Source organism: Uloborus diversus, chromosome 4, assembly GCF_026930045.1.
Source record: "Uloborus diversus isolate 005 chromosome 4, Udiv.v.3.1, whole genome shotgun sequence".
In the NCBI taxonomy this organism is placed as follows: Eukaryota; Metazoa; Arthropoda; class Arachnida; order Araneae; family Uloboridae; genus Uloborus; species Uloborus diversus.
In genome coordinates this window covers 123322146-123343327 of record NC_072734.1, presented here as the reverse complement: position 1 = coordinate 123343327, position 21182 = coordinate 123322146, and the positions used below count along the sequence as shown (strand labels likewise).

General features: G+C 32.3%; 1 protein-coding gene across 2 annotated transcripts in view; it reads left to right on the top strand.

Annotated features, from left to right (window-relative positions):
* The window catches only part of LOC129221289 (cellular tumor antigen p53-like), a 61923-nt gene that overhangs the window by 34619 nt on the left and 6122 nt on the right, over positions 1 to 21182 (top strand). For both annotated transcript variants that reach the window (XM_054855748.1, XM_054855747.1), the window contains 4 exons: positions 1048 to 1153; positions 3021 to 3160; positions 3273 to 3373; positions 20762 to 20868. In XM_054855748.1, coding sequence (XP_054711723.1) covers positions 1048 to 1153; positions 3021 to 3160; positions 3273 to 3373; positions 20762 to 20868 — 454 coding nt within the window. The remainder of the gene's footprint in view (positions 1 to 1047; positions 1154 to 3020; positions 3161 to 3272; positions 3374 to 20761; positions 20869 to 21182) is intronic.

Below are 21182 nucleotides of genomic sequence, written 5' to 3'. Positions count from 1 at the left end.
TTATTTAGCTTGGATTCTTGCGTTGAATGCACGCACATTCAGCAGAGTACTCATTTTGCTTTACTCACCCCTTTTTTTTTAATAATAATTCTTTAAATTGAAAGTATATTTTTAAAGACCTTTAAAAAAATATTTTTTTAAATAGACAGAAGGTCTACAATGTAATATTACTGGTATTTTTCACCCTTTATATGTTTTATCAATATAGAATGGCTTCTTATTCAAAATTGTTCATGAAAATGTACATTAAATTAAATAAGTTTTAAATATTAGCAGTCATTTTTAAAATGTTATGTTAGTCACATGCAAACTGTTACGTTAGTCACATCTCAAATGTTACGTTAGTCACACTAATTATTTTATATCTACTGATACAAAAATAAATATTTTGCACTTTTTAAGTAGATATAACATAGATGTAAGAAAATAAAAAGTGATGTTTGGTTTAATCATCTGGTTTAGTTTTTATGCAGAAAAAAGTTCATTTTCGTGACTAACGTAACGTAAATATTTTCAGTAAAATAGCCAAACTAATTAAAATACTTATCTTATAATGTATGCAAAAAGAACAGTCAATTTTATTGGGCCAACATCTAATCTTTTAGAATAAAAATAGTTCTTTTAAAAATTTGCAAAAACTTTTACGTTACACAAGAAAACTTAGACGCATGTTTTTAGCGTATTTTAAGCCTTTTCTACAACCTCGCACGTTTAGAGCCAGAAGAAAAATACCGAATGAAATTTTTGCAAACTGTTACTGGATTAATGTGCTAGAAAGTATGCTGAATGAAATGATAAGTCACAATTAGGGCTTTGCTGAAAAAAAAATTCTGAGGTTGAGGTTGACATTTCTATGGAATGACCCTAAAAGCTTTTTTAAGAAAGCAATATACAAACTTTGCTTAACTTTCACGTCTTAATTTGTAGTCCTGGTTACATGCAATGGAATTTGTTCTGATTTTACTGGAAGCAAATGTTTGTTTTAATTGCAGTTGTGTGTATATGCATGTTAAGTTGCAAAATAATTATATTAATGTATTTTTTTAGCTGGACAAAATTTTTCTACATACATATACAAATTTGCATGCTTTGGATCATGTTCAGGAGGACCTAATCGAAGACCATTGATGATAGTATTTACTCTTGAAAGAAAGTAAGTAGTATTTCCCATTGAGCATGAAATGAAAGTAACCTAAGTTAAACTTTGATGCTCTTAATAGGGTGGTTAATAAAGAATAAGGCATCAAAAATTAAAGAAAATAAATAAATAAAAAAGTCAATGCATTAAAAGATCTTGATATCAGGAAACTTTAAGTATTAAACTGCTATGGTTGGCAAACTTATAAAACTATTATGTTAATGAAAAAGCTTCAAGTTGATCCCGTGAGCTTTTAATTGCAAATATTTGCAAAGCATTAAAAATTTACTGAGAAAATATGAAAAATCAATTAATGTAAATGTGCAAATTAACCATCCAACTTCTGTGTGTCGAAATTTACCTGTTAGCTGGTAGTAGTTCAAAATTAATTGTGCCTGCCTCTAGAAGCATATTTCTTTTATTACTTATACTATGAAATTTGCTTTGAGTATTGTATTTCTGAAGTCTTGTTTCATCGATATGTAACATTATTTCACATCTATACTAAGTTTTTTTTTCTTCATGTTCAGGCTTTTCTCCAGCTTCAGGTTTTAATTTTCAAAAATGGTATCAGGTTGGTCAGGTGCCCTGGTTATATACAATATTCTAATCTACTGGATAACTCTTTAGTTACTCTTCATTGTCATACCGCATCTGTGCAAAGCGGTATGATGCCTGAATCATGGCCGCACTTGATTTGCTTACGCTTATAGGCCGTGACAATCGCTGAATTTTATGGCAACAAAGAGGGCACTACAGGCAATCCCTGTTTTCCATTCTTACATTTAAAATGTCCATTGATTGAGGGATACACATGATTGGGTTCAGCGCATCTTGTGGTCAAAATGGGCGACACATGAAGTTTCGCATTTTTTGAGAATTTCAAGAGCAGATCATCTTAGGCTGCTAGTTACATCAGTTTAACACAGAAAAGTCATAAATTTTCAAGGCTCGTAAGAATCAAGTATGGCCATGCTTGAATTCAAAGACTGGGCACTTTTCACAGTTTTGAGAATTCTGTTTGTATCTCTTGAAGTGGTTTTTTAGAAATCAAACTTCCTTGCTTGCTCACAATTGAGGCAGTGAGAAACAAAAGGATGTAAGTGCCAAAACTAAAAATTTGAAGATAACCAGTAGAAATGGTAGGTGAGCCTCTCTTCTGTCTTGCAGCAAAACATAGTACTGGTAGCCTTGGTGGGTGCTGTTATGCAGCATGATTTAGGAAAACATATTAATGAAAGCCTACCTAAGACCGCAACTTTAATAGTGTTTTACTCAAAACTTGAAAATGTTCTCTGACATCCCTTTGCTTCTCACTGCCTCAATTGTGCATACTCTCATCAGAGCCCTTAATAACGTTTAGCTTATATTAAAAATAAAAGTTAAAGATTCCCTACTTGCTTAATGTAGTAGGATCATATTTACTTCATATTCAAAACATGATAATTATTTTGATAAGTAGAAATTGTGATACTCCACCTTGAGAAGTGATTCTCAGTTATTTTGACAAGATAATGGGCATAAATTGATAAAATGGAATGGAAAAATAAAGAATCTGGGTTGAAATATAAGCTTGAAATTATTGTGTATTAAATTCATTTAGAGTTGTAGTTGTGTTGTATTGAAGCAAAATTAATCTGCCAAAACTGTGGCGGAGTTGCTAATTCTTCCTTGGCTATACAATAGGAAAAATGGAACTGCACCACTCTTGTGTTTGCTTAAAATGGGGTATTACCATATAGATATATATATATATTGAAAGGTAATATTCAAAAGTTATTACTGCTGTAGTAGGTTAGACACAAAACACTTCCTAAGAATGTTTTATGCATGCTGACTATTATGCCATCTGTAATTGAACATATTAAACTTTTCTCCTCAGAAATCAAGTTGTTGGTCGTCGAAAAATTGATGTCAAAATATGTGCATGTCCCGGACGAGATCGTAAATCAGAAGAAGACCAGTTCTCAGAAGCAATGGGAAGACACGTATCAGTAAAAAGGAAAGAACCTGCAGAATTTGGTATGTTTTTCTAATTGTTGTGTCCATATGTACATATTCTGCTTAATTAGTGTATTTTTTTAAAAATACATTTGATAGATAGGAGTAATTTTTATACCTTTTTCAATTTCAGTTCATTTGTCTGATACTTTGGAGTTTACAAAAAGTGTTGTTTACCCACCACCTAAGAAGACTAAAAAAGCACCCAACAAAGATGGGCATTATACAGTCACAGTAAGTTAAAAATAACCATCTTAAGATATTTTATGAGTTTGACAGGATAGGTAGTAGTCCAAGTTCAAAATTGCTGTTTAAAGAAAATTTATGAGATTGTTTCTAGGAAATTCTGAAAAATGTTATTCCAATATGCATTTTATGGCAAAGATTGTAATATATGTGCTGAGTTTCATTTAGTGTACACCCCAACCTTTTTTTGTGCGGTCTTTATAAAAATTTCACACAAATTGGGACTGGATTGACTAACCTATCTTTGAAACGAATGCTTAATAGTGTAATTTTGAGTGTTTTTTTGAGCAATCATGATTGCTTATTGTTCTCACTTGACTGTTTTTGGCGTTCCTATGATTTTATTTTCCCACTAGCACTCTCCGCAGCATCACCGTCGACCTGCTCCTCACGATGCTGCACCTCTAGCAAAAACTGTCTCCAGGTTTCGTCAATATCCTACACTTACATGCATACATACACGCACCTACACACACATACATATATACACCTACACACATATACATACACCTACACACATACACACAACCAGGGGCAGACTGGCCAGGTCGGCGAGTCGGGGATCCCCGACTGGGCCAACCGCCGAGTGGGCCACTTCCAGCAATTTTTTTTTATTGAACTTAATTCATTTAAATTCACACCTAACATTTTTAAAGTGTCATAAAATAATAAAATAAAATAAAAGTATGTAAGTTGTTTCTTCTATGTGAAAAAAGCGTTTGGAAATAGGTTTATTCTTTTTCCATCCTAAGCAGAGACCAAAGAAAGTAACCGAAGTTCACACTTGCGAATGCTTACCTCTCTTATCAACTTTCTCTCTAGTTTTTAGAGCTCTGGGAGGCCATGTCTCCCACATTGAAGAAATGGGAGGGGACCAGAGAAATTTAAGTCCGATAAAGGGCCCGGGACGAAAAATAGGGTTAAAAACTTGTATTTGTACATGTATTAACAAAAATTGAAGGGGCCTGCTCCATTAGATAAAGCGTCCCCTGTCATAAATGCATGGGTCATGCTTTTGGGTGTTGGTACAAATGAGCAGGGGCATGCACAAGAGGGGGGGAGAGAAGGGACACTTGTCGACCCGGTTCCAAACCCTATTTTTTTTTTAATGAGGGGTGAAATGTATGTAGGGGCGTTGGGGTAAACAAGATGGAGGGGGACCCCAAAATTTCTGTACATGCCACTGGTATTCACTGGTTGAAAAAGATTCAGCTAAATGCTGTCAGTTAGCAAGATATTTCATTGTTCTATTGTAAATTATCACTATACGAGTATTTTCATCTCAGAATCGCATACGGGAAAGCAAGTCTGGACTACGATAAACTGAATCTGAAACGGGACAAAATTTCGATTTAGATGGGAGATTTCCTGAACATAGACGATTTTGTGATTGCGTACGAGAGGGGGGGGGGCAAGGCTTATTTTAAAGCTACATTAGTTGCAATCAAGGCTAGATCAGGGTTGGCACGCACCTGGAAAATATGGAAAACCTGGAATTGTCAGGGAATCTCTCTCAATTTTTGCATCTGATGGGTGAAACTGTTGCGTAAAAATGTGGTAGTGCGGTAAATGTCGCATTCCAGATAAACGAATTTTCCTGATAGTTGAGAGGAAGAAAATTCAAGCTCATTTTTAAGTACTAAATGTAATAAGTAAAATAAATAAATAAATAGATTTTTAAAACAATCCATACGTAAATTATGAAGCTCTGATTTATATCATTACATTTTATTTTGCTTCTTTTGGGAAAAAAAATCAAGCCATGCACTACTAGTATTTTTCGCAAAGTACGTGTGGTCTTACTAGCATTTTAATAGCCTTCATTCTACATTTTTTTTCTTTCTTTTTCATGAAATAAATGATCATAAAAATTTAAAGCCTTAAAATTTTAGCTTTTATAGGTAAAAACTTGTTTTTTTTTTTTTTTTTTGAAAAATGCCAACATTTTTTTTGAAAGTGACTTTGCCGAAAATTACTTTGTGTGCTTGAGATTTCAGTCCATATGCATCCTTCAAGTTTTTCTATCATTTCAATGGTTGGAAGTTATTTTTATTAATTCTGGATTAGAATGACTTTATACATTTATTTTTTCAAACTTTAACTATTATTGAGTTTGGCACTATTGGCATCCTTAAGAGGTTTTCCACCTCCAGCTCAGTCGCTCCAGCACGAAACTGCAGTCCTCGGCTAGAATTGACTGAGCTGGCGGTGTATTTCATGTATTATTGAGTTAATTAGCTATTACATATTTTTTTGTAAAAATACTGAATTGTAAAAAAATGAGCATTTAATTTTTTTTTAGTTCTTCATTTGCTTTTAAAGCTTAGGATTTCATACCTGCCAACCCTTTCGAATTTCCCGGAAGTTTTACGCATTTTCATGTCTTTTTCCGTTTATGAGCAAAATCTTCCGGATTTTTCACGTGTCGGGAAAAAAATTGTATCTCGCCAATTTTGGCGCTAACGATACTTTTGTGGAACGCGGCACCGTGTTTTAGGCCAAGTAGCCAAGGAAAGGTTGCCGTAGGAGAATGGCACGAGAAGTGAGGCAAGATTATGACGTCACTGAGTGTTACAGCGCATGACTTCATCGGGATCCAATCAAAGCAAGCGTTGCGACGGGCGACTAGGGGCACAATTTCGGCTCCGATTATCTTCTCGTTCTCTCAGTTCGAGCTGTTTTTGTTACGTTCTTTTTTTAAGATGAGTACGAGTAGTGATGTGGATCGGGTAAATACCCAGCGGGTAGGTAAATATTTTTTGGGTATTTACCCGGGTATTTACCCAAGGCCTGGGTAAATACCCAAAAACTGGGTATTTTATAAAAAATGCAAAAAAGTGAATGAGAATTTTTTTTAAAAATCTAAATATGAAATAATTGGTAAAACTGATATATACATATGTATTACAAAGTTTATAATATTTTTTATTGAAAGACTTGATGAAATCATGAAAGAAACATATCGTGAACCAAAGAATCTTTCTTTTCAATGTCATAATTGGAGAAGTATAAGCAATTCATTATGAACTTCAGGATTTCAAAATTGCAATCTAGGTTACTCATATCCAAAATGAAAAAAAAAAGGAAGCATGAGGGATGTTTGGAAGAATAAACTGAGAAGTTATTAAGACACTATGGTGTTATTCTTTTTTATTGATATTTAAGTGATAACATGGAAAATATAGAAACAGTTTTCACATTAATAAGCAAAAAAAAAAGCAAAATTTTCTTTTCTGTTGCTTTGCTCATTTGCATTTGTTCCTCTGTAGGGTGGGAAGGTAAATATTTTTTTGGGTATTTATCCGAAGGCAGGGTAAATCCTCTAGTAATTGCGCATTTTGCAAATTTTTTTTAGGTAGTATTAAAAGGTGACTATTTTCTTTTTTCAAACATAAAACCCAAAATAAAAGATTAAAAATTTTAAATGTTTATGTATATTATGTGTGTATATATATATATGTGTGTGTGTGTGTGATACAGACTACACCTGAACAATTGAACTAAGTTTGGAGGAAATTTCTGCATAAGATATAGGTAAATAAATAGTAGTAATAAATTGAGCGACATTTCGTTACATTTTGATGTCATGCAGGGGTATATTACTGGGTTATAAAAGACTAGGACCTTAAAAAATTGATGTTTGCTTTTTTTTGTAACCAATTAAGCTTTTTTTCTTTTTTGTAGAATGGCTTTTTATATCTGAAATTTGGCTATCAACGTTGATTAGGCATATCCAACACATTTAATGTGAATCTCATATTAGATTGCTAAGCTGTTTCACACAATAATTCTTTAAATATGTGATCAAAATACAATTTTTGGGCAAAAATTTATTGTTTTGTATATGATTGGTTGTATATATACATAGTGGAATACATACAGAAAAGTATTTTAGTTGAATATAAATTTTTGAAATAAATACCCGGGTATTTACCCATTTTGGGTATTTACCCGGGTATATACCCTGGGTATTTACCCCTAAAAATAAATACCCGGGTATTTTACATCACTAAGTACGAGTAAATGTTATTTCCAAACTTTTAAAGAAAGTAATAAAAGTAATATTTACTAAACGAAAGTAAGTTCAATTGATATGAAATTCATAACTAATATCATATTGTTAAATGTAAAGAGGGTAGATGTCCTGTTTAATTTTATTTTGCGTTAAAATCTTGTGGATAAAAATAAAAAAATCTTCCGGATTTTTTTTTCTCGGAGGTTGGCAGGTATGGGATTTGTAAAAAAATCTTTTGAAGGCAAAAATGAAAGTCTATTTTAGAAGAATAGTGTAATAATTTTCTATATTCTTTTGTATTAAGAATATGAATTTTAAATTGAATCATCATTGCAGAGAATATTTATAGCATATATTGTTATTTTTGAAACAGAATGAACTGTGATTTTTATAGATCCTTGCTTGCCAAAGAAAGATGTTACAATTTTATTACAACGAGAATAATTTTTTCCCATGTTTATGTTACAGTCGAGAATAGTGGCCATCGTTGTTTTTGTTAAAACATTGATGTTTTAATTTTGAACATTTTTTTTAAACATCAATGTTTTTTTAAAAATATGTCGCACCACTTGTTGAGAGTATAGTATCAACAAGGGCATGTTGGTAAAAAATTTGAAAGAAAAGTCTTGTAGCATTATTGACTGACGGAATGCTGTTATTTATGCTGTAATGAGGGAGGGAGACTTAAATCAAATGAGATTTCTTATAATATGCTCAGTTATGCTGGAATGGTCCCTAGTATATATCATTATGCAATAGGAAAAGAGTTGCAAAGTAAGAAAAAGAGTAAAAAAAAAGAAAGTGCTAAGAAAAAGTTTTGAGTAATAAAAACTGCATTGAAATGGAAACAAACTTTTGCAGAACATAATTGCAGAGATTTAAAAATGAAAGTATTAATTGGAAATATCTGGTCTTTCAAAGCATTTGTAGTTAAATTTCAAGTTTGTCTTAACTTAACCCATATATTGATAATGATTATCGATAATGTTTTTAAGAATTTTTTGGTTAAAAAATTAGTCTTATTTACAGTAAAAATTATATTGTATTGATATTAAATAACGTAAGTTGACATACATTATCCTGGAATTTTTCCTAAAATTGACTGGAAAACCTGGAAATGTCAGGGAATTTCATTCTTGAACTTCTGTGGCAACCCTGTAGATTAAGACTTAACGAGGTCCCTAAGGTATTTGAGGTATGAGGTCCCTTTGTAGTCCTAAAGGCACTAACGATAGTCTTAAGCCTACAATAGGGTTGTGAAGTTTAATATTTTTTATCAATTATTTTAAATTGTGCAATTTCATTTGTTACGCTTCTGCACATGACATCACAAGTGATGAAATAACATTCACTAATGCCATTAGCGCAGAGAGCAATATTTAATTCGCTTCTGAATTATCAGAACCTGGAAACGCGGTAGACAGCAAGCGTACGAATTCAGCACGCTAGTGGAGATGCGCCAAAGTGCATCACTTGTGACGTCATAAAGACCACTCCGTATTTTCAAAATCAGATATTTAAAAAAATTAAGAATTAAGCGTTGGGAAAAAGAAAGTTTTCTCTCTCCATGTTTTTTTTTTTTTTTTTTTTGCTTATTCTATCAATTTTAGTGATTAAAAGTAGTACTTTTGACTGAAGGAAACAAACTCATTGAGGATTTTGATGCAAAAACCAGTTACGTCCGAACTTTTCCCTTTTTTTAAAAAAATTCATTTTTGCGTGGGGAGAATATAGATGTTCCGATTGGTGCAACAACGAGACACAAATATAAGATCAGGCCTCTGCTACCTCTGCTATTTAGTAAATAATGTACGAAAGATATTTCCCTTTCTATCGGACACTGATGTTATTTGTTGGCCTTACCAAAAATGAGCGAGACTGGACTTACCTGGTTCTTGGTTCCTGCATCAAAGCCCTCATTTGTGTTTTTCAGATTTAAATATCGAAAAATTGCCAGAAAGTCTTCGACCCTTCACTATTCCCTTAAAGTCACTAAAGACAGCTTGAAATTTCACTTATAGAAATTTCCATGGGAGATCTCCGTAATCCTTTTATCTGCACTATAGCCTAAAATTGATTTCAGTTTCAGAAAAAAATGTCCTGAGGGAACTAGTGTTTCCCTCCGACCAAAAAAGGGGCAGTGCATTTTCTGATAAAAGGGTATTTTTTAAGAGAAATTTTGTCAAATAAAAAGGGTGTTTCTTTTACTTTTTGGTATAGCTACATACAAAGTTCAAGAGTTTTCGACAGTAATTATTTTTAAAATATTAAAAAGCTTTTTGGTGTTTAGTTTTAAAGGTAATGCAAAAAACATTCAGATATGTTCTAATCAGATTTTTGTGGATAAGTGAGTGAAATGAGGGAGTGACGATTCAAGGACAGGCTTGTGTAAATCTTTACCTTTTGTTAAAAAATTTGCTTCTGTGAAGTTTTGTTTAAACTTTTAAGGGGCAAGGACTGTTGATTCAGTTTAGGGTCAAAGGTTAGCTTAAAAGCGGTAGGGCACTGCGCCCTCCTAAAAAATCTTGGGTGAAACGCTGGACAAAACTGTCCCCTTTCCTTTTAATGTTTCCAAACATCTTATAAGATTATCTTTTTGAATTTTCAATCTCGAAAAATTCCAAAGAAAGTCGCCGGATTCCCTGTAGTAACTAAATGTAGTAACTAATGTCCTAAATTGGGAGTTTTTAAATGCTTCCAAATGAGATTACTGATCCTCCTACTCTCTCAAACATAACCAAAGATAGTTTTGCGTTTTTTAATAGTTAAAAGTCAAAACGTTTTCGTTGAGAGCTCCCGATGCTTCCCGGTTCCATTAATTTTACCAAGGGTAGCCTAAAATAGTATAAAAGGGTATTTCTAAAACTCCCCATTTCAGACAATTTCTGGGAAGAGCCCCCGACATTCTATTGTAAACAAAGAAAGACTAAAATAGACTTTAATTTTGAAAAAAAAAAGTTAAGAAAACAAAATCGTGTGAGAACCCCTTCTTTTTCCTGTTCTCTAACGTTACCAAAAATTTTAAAATTGCCGTTTTGACATCTACTTTGAAAATATTGCTTTGAAGGGAACTAGAACCTCTTCTCCAGATTCTTTTCTCCTTAGGTACTCTCAACCTATTTCGAAAATTTTCCAGGTTAATTTACCTGATTCTTCCCTTTCCTCGTGTTCTTCCCAGGGGTCTGGCCAGAGGATATTTGGGTCCGTTAACGGACCCTTCACAAAAATCCGATCAACCAAAGATCAACCAAAACGGACCTTTCACAAAATCCCGATCAAACAAAACGGACCTTTCACAAAATCCCGATCAAACAAAACAGACCCTTCACAAAATTCTGATAAACAAGATCGGATCTGTCACAAATTGTTTATTGAAAGAGCAAATCTGAAAGCAAAATAACGCATATTTCTGTGTATAAACCGATAATATTTGGAACCTTTTTTTTAAGTCAAATTAGAGTTATCAGCTTATATAAAACCGGCTAATTTTGAGAGAAAAAAAAAAGAAAGAAAGAAAAAATCAAGAAAGAAAGAAAAAATCGGCACTCTTGGGATGCTCCTGCAAGTGATAAATAATTGCTACTGCCAAATAAATATAATGGTTGTTTGTTTTATCAACAGTTAATTAGCAGCGGTGTTGTTGTAAACTTTTCTGAAAAGGCATTGGTAAGCACTTTTCTCTGCTCATGTGATTTAATAAACAATAATAATATATATCTGCGAAATGAACTTAGAACTGCAAAGGGATAGTAAGGGTGCGGAAAAAATATGATAGCTTCAGATAGGGTTACCAACTTCAAAACTATCACCACTTAGCATCTGGCGTTGAACCTTTATAATGACTTGATTAGAAAATATTCTCATCATTTTGTGGGCTTGTCAATATTTGCGTTTTTACGGTGTGGTGCAATGTTTAATTGTTATTTTGGGAGAAAATTATATGGGTTTTGATTTTTCGATGCTAACAAGGATGATTAACTTTAAATAAACTCTTTTAATTACCTTTTTTTTTTCTTTAGCTGTCTACATTTTGAAAAATGCAATCTTTTAACATCCGATATGAGAATCATATTTTGTTCTTTTTTTCAAGCTAACTTCGCTTTATTAGGATTCAAATAAATGAAAAGTCTCTTTATTTTTGTTAGAACTCTCATTTCAAGTTTTTAAAGCAAAATTCCATTTTCTGTTATGAGTCAAAAATTAAAATGCTGAATAGATGGTTTATTTTATTTTATTATTATTATTTTTTTGGGGGGAGGGGGGTCAACTGTGTCCACAGATATTAATGATATGTTATCATAGGACTCTAATATGCAATTTTAAAATAATTTTATCAAAAATATTTCTTTTACAAGCCGTTTTTATACTTTTGATGCCTTCACTTTAAGAATTGCGATCTCTTTGCATCCGCTATGTTAATCCGTTTTTTCGAATTTTTGATGATTATTACGCTTTGTTAAGAGGTAAACAATTGAAATATCTTTTTATTTTTGTTAAAATCACGGAATTTATAAGTTTTAAACGAAATTCTGTGCTTTTTAAGAGTGTCTTGGGCCAAAAAGTTGAATGCTGAACCCTATTCTGAATTTTGTTTTATTTATTTATATTTTTGTTACAATTATTTTAAATATTGTACAGAAATATATCTAGCATAATTTAACGTAATGCAGAATGGTAGATAAATATTGATACTTGAAAGAGCGATGCTCCCCCCCCCCACCAAATATCAGAAAAAAAAATCCAGAATGATTTTCTCGTCATAGAAGAGGAAAACACTCAACTTTAAGTTTAATTGATACAGTTTGTGCCATCTCTAAATTCTAAAATTTCGTTTTAACAAAAAAAAAATTTTTTTTTGCGAAATTTTTTGATTTTTCACAAAATTAATTCATTTTTCATAAAATTATTTGATTTTTCACAAAAAAACGGACCCTGTGAAAAATCCTGGACAGACCCCTGCTTCCTATGTTGTCAGTATAGAAGCCTAAAAATGTGCCCTTTCAGACTTATAACTAAGCTTGCCAGACGTCCCAGTTCCACCGGGACAGTCCCGGTTTTCAGAAAAAATGCCTGTGACCCGGAAAAAAATAAATTGGAGAAAAGATGTCCAAAAAAGTTTTTAAATAATTAACGGTAGAGGATTCTTTTAGGCAATTACTCTTTATCCTTTGTAACATTAACATTCAATACTAGTATTGGACTAGCCTTTGTAAAGATCTTTACAACAAGATCGGAACCAAAAAAATTCTAGCCAATGTAAACATTATTCAATTTTTCATTCCTTAATTAAAGTCCTTCTTCTAAATAAAGTAATCTGTAAATAATAATGTGTAAGAAATAAAATATTTCCTGTTTTTTTTTTTTCATAAATAGTAACCATTTATTCTTAGCATTGAGAATGAACTACCCTCTAAAAAACACTCTAAAAACTGGCCAAAGTTTGTGTACCCTTTTGAAGACCAATGACACTGTGTGGGAGGGAGGGGGGGGGGTACATTCTGGTGTTCCGGTTGAACATTTCAGAAATCTGGCAAGCCTACTTACAACCATTAGTATCCTTCTTTCAAGGTAATTAAAAAATAAGTCAATGTTAGCTTTATTTTACTTTTAATAATTTTCTTTTTTTAGAACTTTAAAACTTTAGAAACTTATAGGAAAATAGAAATTAGCGGTAGTTAAATGTTTTTTCTTGACTCGGAAGAATCGAGATCCAGAACTGTTTAATTTAACTTTTTTGATTTACAGAGGTGGGCCAAAATATTCTTTTGTCGACTGGGTTAAAGGCAGCCAGTCCGCCCCTGCACACAACTACCCACACACTCATGCCTGCGCACAGACACAAACACATATGCCTACACACACATACACATACCCCCCCCACACACACACACCTACACACAACTACCCACACACACATGACTGCACACAGACGCAAAAACACATGCCTACACACATACACATACCCCTTACACACAAATACACAACACATACCCCTATACACAAACACACATACCCCCCATACACGGGTTTAAATAATTTTTATATTTTCCGTTTTTAAGTTTTTCGAATAAAACAAAGTGTTTTCATCAAGTCTAAGATCTCTACTTTAAGGGGAAAAAATCTGTTTAGATTTTACGTTATTAGTTTGAAGAGGATTTCAAATTGAATATAAGTCAATTTTCTTAATGTCTCTTCTGTGTAACATCAGTCACGTTTTTTTATTCCCCTTAATTTCACATAAAATTTTTTTTTCTCAAGTCTGAAAATAAGTGTGGGGGCAGTGATGTACCATATCATGATATTTTAGATCAATTTCAGGAGAAACAAAATTTAATTTCAAGACAGTGCTGAATTTGTAAGTTAAAAATAGAGTCAAATTGTAACGTCAGTCACCGTGGACAGACCCATTATTTCTTTAGTGAGGAAAAGTTAATACTTTTCTATATTCAAGTAAATATTCTGTTATTAATTAAATAGCTTAAAAATCTTAGTGGGATAAAAAAAAAGTGATCAATTAAATATATATATATAATTAGAATTCAATCTTTTTATTAATTTACTAAGCTTAAGTAAACATTCTTTGTTTTAGCAAGCATTTAAAATCTTAAGTTTTGCAATCCCAACATTTCTTTTTCACCTTATAAATTAGAAGTAACATGGAGAGACATAATTAAAATATTAAAGTGCATTATTTATATTATATTATCACTATTTCTTCATTAACAACATGCTACTTTATTTGCAATTAGGTTTTTGCTGTTTTTTTCCATTTTTGCCATGATTTTTTCCACTGTCTCTGCAAAAATACCTTTTTGCCGGTAAAAAACCCAACCCTTACCCACACACTCATGCCTGCACACAGACACAAACACATATGCCTACACACACATACACATACCCCCTCCCCCCACACAACTACCCACACACTCATTCCTGCACACAAACACACATGCCTACACACACACATACCCCCCCCCCACACACAAACACACGCTTACATATACACACACACACTCGTGATTGCGAAAAACATAATTTGAATTTAAGATGAGAAAATTCAAATTAATTCTTTTTTTTTCTTTTTTTTCGTGCAATCCATATCTACCGCACAAAAACAGGTTTGAGCGTATTAATCAAAATTTGTAATCTGCAAACCTTTAATTTGCTGCATGAAATTAACAGAGAATTCTGTAGATTGGAGGAAGTGACTGATATTTTAAATACTTCCACACTTCTTATTTATTTTTCATTAATTTTTAAGCCTGACAGTCAATGTTGCAAGCAAAATATTTCCCTAACTAGATTTCGAAACAATGCCAGAATTTTTTCCAAAGGGAGAAGGGCATTCTGTGTTTTCAATCTTTTTCTATTCTATAAATATTTTAATTATTTTGAAAGCCAAAAGTTAATTTAGCCATGTTACTTGAAATTGAGTTTTTTAATTTCTTATTTAAATACTTTTTGTTAACTTTTGTTCTAAAGTTAAGTAATATTTGCTAGGTTATTGATAATTCCCTACAGCCTTTCCAAACTGCGTAATAATAATTTAAAAAAAAACTGAAACAAATGCAGCAAATATGAACATTTGAAAGAAAATGGAAACAAGACAAATTTTTCTACACATCTTAAAAAGTGTTGCATGTGTAAATACTTCGTCACATGCCATACATCCATGTGACAGGCCGAGGAGTCGGTCACTTTTCTCACCTTTAGTCACCTTTTGAAAATTTGGTTACTTTTAGTCACCTTTTGCAACTTTTGTCACCTTTCTCACCTTTCTTGAAATGCGTCTTACCAGGAAACATCACAAGTTCAGTAATCATGAATAAAGTTAAAAATGGCCGCATTCGAAAGAGTATCTTTAGAAAAAAATTTGACCCAAATATTGTGTGCCCTCGTCCTTTTGTTTTTGAGGTATGGGGGGTCAAAGTCTGTCGAAATCTTACGAAAATTCGCCAAATTTCAAGACTTGGCAAGAAATGGAAAATACCACGTGATTTCATTGCCTGCGTCTAGCAAGACTAATTCCCATTTCTGGTCATCTTGCAAAGCCCGTAAACGATGTTTCGAATTAACCCTTTACTTGTGTGTGTCAAATTAAAAAGTAACTATGAAGCATTTCAAGTGTGTTTTACTTAACTAATTCAAGTTTGTACTCTTGTTATGAAATGTGCTGTAAGTAATTAATAATTATGTACGAGAATTAATATGAATAAGTAAAAAAAACAAACATGCTTTTTAAAACTTACATATTGAAAATAAAATGGATAGTTTTTGATGTTGAAAGAAAATGATCATGGATTGTAGTATCCCAGATCTTATTTATTTTTTCAAAAGTTATTATCATTCATGAAGTCTTATTGTCTGACCACTGCTAGCGAAAATGTTTAATTTTTAATTTAAAATAAAAAAATAACAATTAAAAAAAAAGAAAACAACGGATAGTAAATGTCAAAAATTTGCACAGCAAAACTAACGATGTCGGAAATTACTTCATAACAGATTCTTATCAAAAATTTTATAGTCGACGTTCATTACAACAACCCCTGTAGTTCGAAAAAGTCTGTCACTGCAACTGAAAGTCGCTATAACGTAAATGCACATCATATTGCATGTTATTTAGTCATTTTTAAAAATACTGAAGTCACTTTTACCAATTATGTTTCACGTTAAAAGGGAATTCAAATACGAGCAAAATAAAAATTAATACAGTTTTTTTTTATTATTTGACTTGTTAGAGGGCTTACACATAACTTGAAAACGATACACATAACGAAAAACACACTGGAAATAACCGACAGAAATCGTTTTTTTTTAATTTGAGAACATGGTTTGAAATCTTTACAATTGTCGTTTTCTTCGTATTTAGATACTGTTAAAGAATTCAGATTTACGACTTTTCAAAAAAAAAAAAAAATTAAAGTGTGTTTACCGTTTCTCTACGGTTATCATATTTTTTTCAAAACAGTTTCATCATCGATTAAACTCTTTCAGTGGAAATATTTCACTCGCTTAAGCATAAAAGTTTTAAACATCAGTTTTTTAACAGACAGTCTTAAGAATAACAAAAAAGTTTAAAGTTTGAACGGTATATTCAAATGTATTCAGTTAATACGTTCTATTGGATGCTAAAATATCATTACATCTGTGGAATTTTAAACGAGATTTTGTGCTCGAACCCTATGACAGATCGGTCGCAGTAGTAGGAGGTCGTTCTTGCTGACTGTAGTTAGGAGCGCACTGATGGGAGGTCACTGTGACCTCCCAAAAATTTTCCTTATTCCACAAAGTTCGTCTGACAGTTCGGCAAATTAGAGGACATAATTACAATTTTTTAACTCCCGAAAGTCACTTTTCATACATTATTATTTGCGCATACTCGCATTTTATCGCTCGGCAAAATTTGAATTTTCTTTCGGTAAATTGAGAAGTTTTGCTTTCCCAAAAGTTTAAGCTCAGGGAACCTCTCACTGCAGTATATTTTAATTTGCTTTGTTACTACAGTAAAATGTCAAAAATCAGAACAAATTAGCTTTGCACAGAACCTAAAAGAAAAAATAATTAATACTTATGAGAACCTTGTTTAGAAATAAAATATATTTCACCAATAATAATAACCACGAAAACTAGTGAAGAAAAATCTACTTACACCTACTACTACTACCTAAAATGCTAAAAGACATTTTTATCTTGACCTTCTCCATAACATTTTACAGAGAGGAGGTTCAAATTAAATTATTCGAGAAAATTACTTTTAGTTATTCGAAAAGCAACAAAAGACACACCCACATTCACATTTCTGTAGTTGGAAATAAATGTTTGAAGGAACTCCCCTTGGGGTCTAGGGGATTCGTCAAAAGAAAATATGATTTGAAGTCAATATACATTATATTTCCATTGTTTTTACAATAAAATAAAACAAATATTTCGGGCGGTGGCATTTTCCCCTATACAGTTGCACGTTAATATCCCGGAACACAAGCCCCTAAAAATTTCAATGCCGCAGTCTGTGCCACGACACTCCGCGCTATGGTAGTCACCCCGAGTAAAGAATTAATGCGATATTTCTCACGCGCTTTGGTGGTGACCAAATATGGAAGTGAAACGTCTTGTCAGATGCAGATGTTGAAATCGCGCCGTACCTTCCATTTCTGAACAAAACTCACTAAATTTGGCGACTTTACTGAAAATTTCGGCAATTTTTAAGACCTCATATTTCGATAACGTGGTCACGAGGGCACGTAGTTTCAGTGCCATAAACATGTTTTCCAATGCTCTTTCGAATGCCACCAATTTGGAATTTTTTTGAATTTCCTTGATCGTGATGTTTCCTGGTTAGGATTTTTTTTAAATAATTAAATCTTTGAAAAGTATCTGAATGATAGCTTTAACAGTGAAATTAATTAAAAAAAAGCCTTAAATATGCCCCCCCCCCCTCACCTCAGCCTCTGTCATAAAGTGAGTTGATTTTTTAAACGTAGACACTGATGAACTGTTTGCAGTTGGTAACAGACTACCTCTTGAAGATCTCGTTGTTAGTGGAGAGGTGACAGATGAACTGTCAAGACTGAAAGAAAATGAAAAGGTTATGTTTTTAAGAGCTGTTAAAAAGCATTGTGTGACTGCATGCAAGTATGTAATAGAAAAAAGTTGCACATCAAACGGGTTACTGAAAAGTTTTAAATTTTTGGATCCAAAAGAGAGAAGTAAATTTAGAAGCTGTAAGGATTTGATAAAGGTTGCCAAAATCATGCCTTTTAATGTTTCACTCAATAAGTTGCAAGATGAATGGAAACTTTTGCAGCTGGAAAAAGATGATGAAGCATCCGAAAACAAAACCATTGATATCTACTGGCAGCAGCACATTTCAAAAAACGACTCAACTTCCAATAATCTAATGTTTCTAAGGTGATAAAAACTTCACTTCAGGGTTGGGTTTTGGACTGTCCAAAACTGGTTTAGGACAGGACAGGTGGTTTTTACCGTCTAAAACTGTTCAAAAGTGTCCGAAACTGCCTTAAACTGTCCAAAACTATGTTAAAGTTAAAGGGGTGTAATCTAATCAATTCGTTTTCACTGCAGTATTCATGATGCATAAATAAAGATATTAATGAGGTTTAATTAATCTGTATTTGATAATATTTTTCTTCAAAATGTTCAGTTAAAAAACATTTTACTTAAAAAAAATTGCCAATAACTTTTTCACAAAAACTTATTTAACAGTTGGTAGAGTTTTGAAAGGAAATTCACAACACTACCAAGACAACTAATTTCAGTTCCATTCATAACACAAAGGAATATTATTAAATGTACAATATTTAGGTGCAAGAAAAGAGCTAAATTTTTTAAATGGTTTTTGCAAATAAGTTTTACATGATTTTTTAACAAAAATCATTTTTAAATCTTAGATTAAAGAACAAGAAATTGATGATTAAACACTTATATTATAAAACTTGTGCTATTCTTTTTTTAGTTTACGTTTTTAATATACATTCTGTAACTAAAAAAATCATAATTTATTACATTTAAGTCAATTATTGCACTATATTTTGAACACTTTCTTTTGCACACATGCATAAATATAGGGAAATTTTGTTCCTATTATCAAAAATAAATAAACTTATGCATAAAAATTGAAATTTTTATCAAGAATTCAACTCCTATGCGACTAGATTAAAATCAGCTGCATAAGTAAGTTGAATGTTCTCATTGAATAAATGTTCAATATAAAACATTACTTTGATACATTTTATTCTGTTTTTTGATGTTTTCTCACACAATACTATTTTTCTTAAAATATAGTTTTGGACACTAGGGTTTTGGACAGGACGGTAAAAACCATGGTTTTTACCATGGTTTTTATCATAGTGTCCAAAACCTTGCCAACCCGGCTTCACTTGCATTATCACATGGTAATGCTGACATTGAAAGACTATTTTCTATTTCAAAGCACCTTTTTGGTGAAAATAAGACAGCAAGGACTGAAAGATTTTTAAACAGCATACTTATAGTTAAAGACGCTGTAAAAGAATATCCTCATTTGCTTTCTTTACCAATTGGTCCAGAAATAATTAAATGTGCACAACAAGCACACGTAGATTACACAACATACATGGATGAATGTGAAAGGAAAAAGGATTTGGAATTGAAACAGAAGCAAAAAGAAGAGCAAAAAAGAAAGGATTGTGAAGAAGAAGCTAAGAAAATAGAAAAAATTAAAACATATATTGAAAGAGAAACTGTAGAAATCTTTACAAAAAGCATATAGGCCTATTTTGGTAAAAGTCAGTAAAAAGGGATAATCCTTTTCTGTTTTTTGAGTTCTTAACAAATTGCTTTTGGTCACCTTTTAGTTACTTTTTTGTCACCTTTTAGTCACCTTTGTTTTCAAATTTGTCACCTTTCTCACTTTTTTCAAAGGTCATCAGCAGTCCTCGGCCTGATGTGATAGTTCAGTTCCTAACACTAGGATAACAGGAAAAATTAGGATAACAGGTGCAGCCAATAATGTTAATACCTCTTTGAGAGTGTTGAACTCATGACTGCAGGGTCCTTAGTTTGATTCCAGCTAGTTGAAGATTCTCTGTTCGCGAAGGGTGACTGGAGCACGTTAAATTTGTCATAGTCACCAAGTCTTGCATGTTCCTGTTCCAAATCAATGCCTCTAGGCATGCTGGATCAGGGATTGCTTGACTCTTGGTCTGGACTTAAAAAAAAAAAAAAAAACAGCTTCAGGTCCCTGTCCAGCCGGTTGCACCACATGTAGTTAGGTATGAGGGACCCTAAAGTGTTGAGTACCACTTTGAGTGGAGTGTAGTAAAACATAGATTGATGTCTGCTGTCTGAATAAAGGTTCATGCATAAAAAACCTATAAAATATGTAAATAAAACTTGATTTGTTTCTATATTCTTTCAAGTGTTAACTATACTGCCATGCTAAGCGCAAAAGTCGTATCTGCATCTGAGTTCAAAATGGGAAATTTCGGTTTAAAGTTGTGCATATATTTGATACAGATGCAACTTTTTCAGAATTTTTAAAAAAGTATTTCCCAGTCACAAATGATAATTAAATATTGTATTTAGGTTAAAATATATGACCAAGAATCACTTGTTGACCATAACTCAATTTTGATAAAAAGCAGATATGACTTTTGTGATTGGCACGGCAGTATAGCGCTTCAAAACCAAAGGGAATTATGAGTAACCCTGTTAATGAATTTAATACTTGCTTATCAGGTGCATCAAACGTTTAATTATTTCTTTTTGTGCACATTAAAAGTAAAAACCAAAAATTGTGCAATCATTATTATCATTACTATTATCAAAGAGAAAATTGGTTTTTAATTTTTTTTTCTTTTCAGGCAGATGATTACGAATGTTATGAATTTTTAAAGAATATGAAGAAATTATATGATATTTGCAAAGTGATGAAGAATTTACCTCCAGATATTAAAAGAGCCCTCATTCGGTATGTATGTTTTAATAAAGTTAAATTCCGTCTCATGCATACATTGAAGGATATTTTGAAGTTAACCTAGTAAGGTATTTCTATAATTTTGCAAACAGCAACTATTTAACACTAGCCGCAATCAACTTCACGCACATTTCGCTTTCATTCCATTCACCTTTTTACACCAAAATTGTCACCTTTTGGCCATTGCTTAAAGAAAATTGGCAGTGGTATTTATTAATGTACATCTATCTATGAACAAAGATTTTCTTCCTCTTGTTCGCTTTGGTATTTCATCTATTTGTATGATCTATGCATAACTCTATCTCTAT